This window comes from Dendrobates tinctorius, unplaced genomic scaffold (assembly GCF_039654945.1).
Source record: "Dendrobates tinctorius isolate UK_male_01 unplaced genomic scaffold, ASM3965494v1 ptg000290l, whole genome shotgun sequence".
In the NCBI taxonomy this organism is placed as follows: domain Eukaryota; kingdom Metazoa; phylum Chordata; class Amphibia; order Anura; family Dendrobatidae; genus Dendrobates; species Dendrobates tinctorius.
The window spans coordinates 1,811,863-1,817,862 of NW_027361957.1; the positions used below are offsets into that span (position 1 = coordinate 1,811,863).

General features: G+C 38.1%; 1 protein-coding gene across 1 annotated transcript in view; it reads left to right on the forward strand.

Annotated features, from left to right (window-relative positions):
• TRHDE (thyrotropin releasing hormone degrading enzyme) overlaps positions 1-5,485 on the forward strand; it is a 1,336,029-nt gene extending 1,330,544 nt beyond the window's left edge. Inside the window, exon 19 of the mRNA XM_073559980.1 lies at positions 4,724-5,485. Coding sequence (XP_073416081.1) covers positions 4,724-4,870 — 147 coding nt within the window. The 3' untranslated portion in view covers positions 4,871-5,485. The remainder of the gene's footprint in view (positions 1-4,723) is intronic.
• Positions 5,486-6,000: the final 515 nt, after the last annotated feature.

Here is a 6,000-nt window from a genome sequence, read left to right on the forward strand (position 1 = left end):
GACATAATACTTAAATAAATTTTGAACGCTTTCTTGGCGTGTTATAGATCATCGAAATGTAAAACAAAGCCAGTAATACTCTATGAATAACAAATTCAATCCAGAACAATTTTTGAATGCATTTTTGGAGTGTGATATGCCACCGTGATGTAACACAAAGCACGTAATACTCTATAGATGACTAATTGAATCCAAAAAAACTTTAATGCAGCCTATTACATTAATGTCGCTACCAAGATGGCTATGGAATTACAATTACTGGCATGCAATCCTTACATGTTTATTGGCTATGTAAAAGTCACCAAAATGGCGGGGACTCAAGCTTCAAATTTGAGCACCAGCCATTGCTCGTCGAGTGCCGAGCACATCCGAGCACCCAGTTGCTCTAGTGATATCCTAGTCTCACTGAGCATGTTCGCTCATCCCTATTCTTCAACAAAACTGACATATTACTTTCAGTCATTAATAAAAAATAAAAATAATTAGTCTTTACCCTGATCCCTATGGTGCCCTACTGCTGACTCTATCCCATTTAGAGAAAGTACCATTTTTTAATGACCCTGCTTCCTGTCCTAATTTTGGAACATCAGTGAAAGGTTGCTATTTGGTACAGTATCAAATGCTTTTGCATAGGACATGTTTATCACATCACCCCTATTATCAGCATTCAGATTTTTACTTATCTCCTCATAAACACCCAGCATGTTGATTAAACTTAGTATATATTTTATTTTACTCATTTATATAGCACCATTAATTCCACAGAGCTTTAAAGACATTATTGACACTGTCCCCATTGGGGCTGATAACTTTGATTCCCTAGCAGTATGTCTTTGGAAGTAAACCAGAGTACCAAGAGGAAACCCACAGAAACACCAGGAGAACATACAAACTCCTTGCACATCTTGTCCTTGGTGGGATTTGAACCCAGTGCTGCAAGGCTGTAGTGCTAACCACTGAGCCACCGTGCTGCCCATTTCTTTCATAAATCCATGCTGGTTGTTGGTTATTATATTATTCTCTGCAATATACAGTATTTCTGCAGGTCATTTCTTATAATTTCTTCTAAAATTTTGCACACCACTGAAGTCAAACTTACTTGACGCTAGTTGCATGCATCCACCTACTAAGATTTCTTAAATATCGATACCTCGTCAGCCATCTTCTAATCCTGTGGCATTAAGCCTGTTATTAAAGAGTCTAAGAAGATGGAGATAGTTGGTCTGTCAAATACTGAGCTCAATTCCCTCATTATCTGTGGCTGAATGCCATCCAGCCCAGGGGATTTGTTAATAACTTTCATACTTTTGCATTTTCCCTTTTAAATCTTTTATTGAATATTACATTGAGACTTACCATATCATGGTTGCTGCATCCCAAATGCTCCCGAACCTGCAGATTTGAAATTGTGACTTGTCTATTTGACAAAACGAAATCCAGAAAATTATCTCCTCTTGTTGATTCATCTACCAGCTGGAAGAGGTAATTCTCTTTAATTTTGGATAAGGACTTTCAACTTTTAGCACAACCAGAAGATTCTATGTCCCATTGAATATCTGGATAGTTAAATCCCCCATAATAAGGACTATTATTATTATTTTCTGCCTTTTTAATTTGTTGCAGCATTTTATCTTCTACATATTCAGCTATGTTAAGTGCTTTATAACAAACCCTAATTAGTAGCTTACTTTATTGCCATCCCCATATACATTTACCCATACTGACTCTACATTGTCGCAGCTCCCCCAATGTCGTCATTGAGCACAGGTCTTAAGTTGGGTTTTAACAAAAATACACACTCCTCTACCTTTATTGTCTTTCCTGTTTTTTCTTAATGTGGCATAATCTACTACGTTTGTGAACCAGTCAAAGCTTTCTTCCAATCGCATTTCTGTAGTGCCCACCACATCGTAATCTGTGGCTTACATAAGAGTCTCAAATTCATTCATATTGTTTGCAAGACTTCTTGAATTCGCAAAGGAAAAAATATCACAATTATGAATTTCAAAATATTTTATTAAATACATCTGTTTGGTATAATTGATTAATCATACACTGACACAACCTCTTATAAAATTTGTGACTTTGCGCAACTGTATTTAGAAAAATGTATGCTGTTTTGAAGGCAAAAGTGGCCACATGAAATAATAATTTAAATTAGATTTATGCTATGCATTCACCTAGCAGTTCAAATGACAAATATACATGATTTACACTTATATTTTTAAAAACAGTCTTATGTTGCAGCCTATAAGAATCCTAAACAGATATTTTTCTTAAGATTCAAAATGAAAACATTTATGATTTTATTTTGAGGCTGTGCTCACATGTTGCAGCTGCATTCTGGGTATTGCGCATTATTATTTATAATGTTTGCTACATTATCAGAATTAAGTGTGGTGTCAAAATGTTCTCACAGCCTTAGCCTTGGAAATCCCTTTAAGCAGAGTGATCGGAGGGGTCTAAGAGGTAAATCAGCGGTTGATTATATATTTTTTTGGTCAACTCATGCCCAGTAAAGTTTAATCAGTTATTTCATGATTACTTTGTTACATAATCTCCAGGGAACATGATCAGTTTTCTAAAGGATTGTAATATTTAATTGTAAGTGATTAAGTGAAGTTTATTAATAAAATGTAGAACATTTGTGTGGTGCCCCTGAGGGTTCAGTTGCCACAGAGGTACTGCACCTCCTCCTGAGGTGTGGTACCCCACCAACCAGGTAAGGTGGAGACACCTGACCACACTCCAACACCTGCACCCCACACCACAAAGTAGTGTAGCAAAGCACCTTCGGCGGCTCCCTGCTTGGAGTGTAGCATAGCACCCCTTGGTGGCTCCCTGCTTGGAACACAAACTGTGCTGGGAGATGGGTGGAGTTTAGTTCACATAAAAGAGCGGGAAGAGTTGAGTCAGTGAGTCAGTCTTTGATTCAGTCAGTGAGTGAGGATGTAGAAGGACAGAGAGTGAGAAAGAGAAGATCCCCGGGAGAGGGAAGAAGGAAGTGCTGCAGCAGGCCACAGTGATCTGGGTCTGCTGGCACAGGAAAGAGACACAGAAAGGAAGCTTGATTCTCCATTGGGAAGAAGGATTAGCACGAAACGTGAGGAGAATAAGAGAACAAGGACCAGGGTTAGAGGAGAACCCTTTTCAAGTTCTAAGCGCAAGGCCGGGGTCCGGTCCCCGAGGTTGTACGGATACTAAGGGTCCTGCAGCAGACACTGGAGGAATAGAAGTAATGACCACTTTATTCCCACTCAAGACTTGGGGGCACCACAGCAACATATTAGTGAGCCGGGACTTAGTAGCAAGGAGTCTCCAAAGCAAGCTACAGCTGTCTGCCATACAAGTAGAGTTCATAGGAACATCTGACGTGAGGAACTCCAGTGTAACTCAGTACTAGGAGTACTTCATTCAAAGGCGGTATAAGAGGAGACGTTCAGAAAAGGCACATATGTTGGTGGAGTGTTGGAAAGGAGTACTTCCTCTTGCCTGGAAGTTGGCTGAGCTCCTGACCCAGAGGACACGACATGGATGCGGGCACCTGTACCTGCAACAGACTGTGAGTAAAGCTTTGGAACTGTATGCCCTGGTGTCCTACACTTATTCCTGCGCTAACCTGCCCAGCACTGCTACCTCCCTTGCGCCTGACACTACACCATATAAGTGTCACTTCACCCTACACTTCCCTGGGACTACAGCCCTGCCTGTGGAGGGCTATAACAGCACTGCTGCCCTACACCATCTGTCCCAGAGGATCTGTTTGCAGTCTCGGCTTACATCTCTATTGCCGAACACCACAGGTGGCATCACGAATCACTCATCATAAGCACACTGAACATTCCCCTTTTACAATGGGTCCCCAGGGCCACGGGCTGGGTCCCAGCTGCTGTGACATCTCCCATTGAAGCTCATCGGGCCCGGTACCGAGTACCCTGCCGTCCTGGCGAGGCCCTGGGGGCGCTCCATTTGCACTGAAGTTTGCGGTCTGTCAATCGGCACTCAAAGGCTGATTATGAATACATTTACACACTGTCCTTCTGCTAAGGTATTGGTTTAAAAAATATCTGCAATTGTCCCATACTTCTGACACAACCGCATTCAAATGAATGAAACCGATATTCAGTCACAAAATATTTCTGCAACAAAATTTGCATGTGTGAAATCACCCTAAAGCATTTTTTTGCTTTTTTTATTCAGTTTTTATCCAAAAGTTTAGTAAAGTGTAGGATAGTACTGATACTTTTCATTTTCATTTATACATACAGTTTATGTTGGAATTTAACCCAAGCTTTGACAATGGTAAATCCACCTCAAAATATGTATATCTTAAATGCTAATGGGGGCTTCAGGTTACTTGCTGTAGATCTCACCGGGGATAACTATAAGAAACACAGATTTTTGTAGTGGATTCACTTTTGAAATACATTCAGTTTGGAATTAACCTGAAAGAGCTCATTAAGCAACCTAATTTCCCTCAAAACTCTAAATTTGACCTTTTCTGGCATGGTAATGCTACCAAGGGATGCTTGAGTCCTTGCAGATGCTATCTTGGTAAAGGCATATAGCTTCATTACTAAAATAAAGCACATCTTGTAATGCAAATATATTGAAAAACTAATAACATAGATGAATGAGTGTTTTTTTCAAGTTATTTTCTTTTCTTGTAAAATAAAATCGCTACTTACTCATCTAACTAGTTATTCATTCATTGTTTTTCCAGCTGAAGAGTTTTATACAACTTCATAAAGTTGGATCAGCAGTGGCTCCTCTGTCTCGAGCGCTGGAAACTGTAGATGCAAATGTTCGATGGCAACTCCTCTACAGGGAAGAGCTTTTTCAGTGGTTAAGGAAAACACTGAAACAATAAACGATAAAAACCTCCAAGTACTGATCCACGATTTCAAAAAAGGACTATTTCTTGGAAAAGACCAGAATGCATGCTGTAAAATTTGCTGAAAACAGCAAAATGAGGCACAATGTGACCTACTATATTTTTGCACTTGGCTCTTTTTCAAACCAGAAGAAACTTTTTCAAGAAAAACGACTATAAAAGACTATAGGATAACAGCCTGGCTTCCTGGGAAAAAAATAATAGATAATAATAATAATAATAATAAAAAAAATCAATGCATGTTGATGTTACTGTTTTCAACATATATTTTGTGCATGGTTGTGTAGTCTGCCTGTGTACTCCAGCATGCTTAAATTTACTGTCTAGATTTTGTATTTGAACTGCCGTTACATCGAGAAGGGCATTATGCAAAAGCACAATGACTATATATAGACAATCAGTGTAATAAATAATTCAAGATGAAGTATAAAGCATCCTGTGGCAACACTGCAAATACGCAGGAACCTCATTGTATTAGTATACAGATTGTCTAGTAGAGTTTAATATTTCTTTTCAAAAGTACAAAATATTTTGAGAGTTTAACAATGTAATATATACATGCACAATAAATGATTTATATTGCTTTTCTAATATGCCTCTGACAGTAATTTAGGGAATTAATGAAAATAGAATGTTTTAAGTGAATGCTATAGCTTATTTGCATTGCTAGAAGAACTTGACATATGGACATGTATCTAGTGAAAAAAGCTGTCTTCTTCAAAAAGTTGAAATATATATTTAGCAAAATATTTTAATAACAATTATTTAATTCACTTATATATTCTAGATATAGAAAGAATTCTTGAGTAATATGAGGGAGAATTACATTATAGGATCATTAAAAATAACAATTAAGACTACAATATCCAACCTAATAAAAAAAAATCTTAATAATCTCATTAGAATGGAATCTGTCGAAAGGTGGAATATGTTAGGCAGCAAGTGAACAGTCAATTCTTGATGTTAATATGTTGGAAGGAAAGAAAATGTGCTAGCATAAGAATCTGAATGAATTGACATCAGTCAATGTATGATAAACAAGAAGGTCAGATGATATCCAAAATGACAGGTATTGCGACATGTTCCAGGTGTACAGTATGTACCTA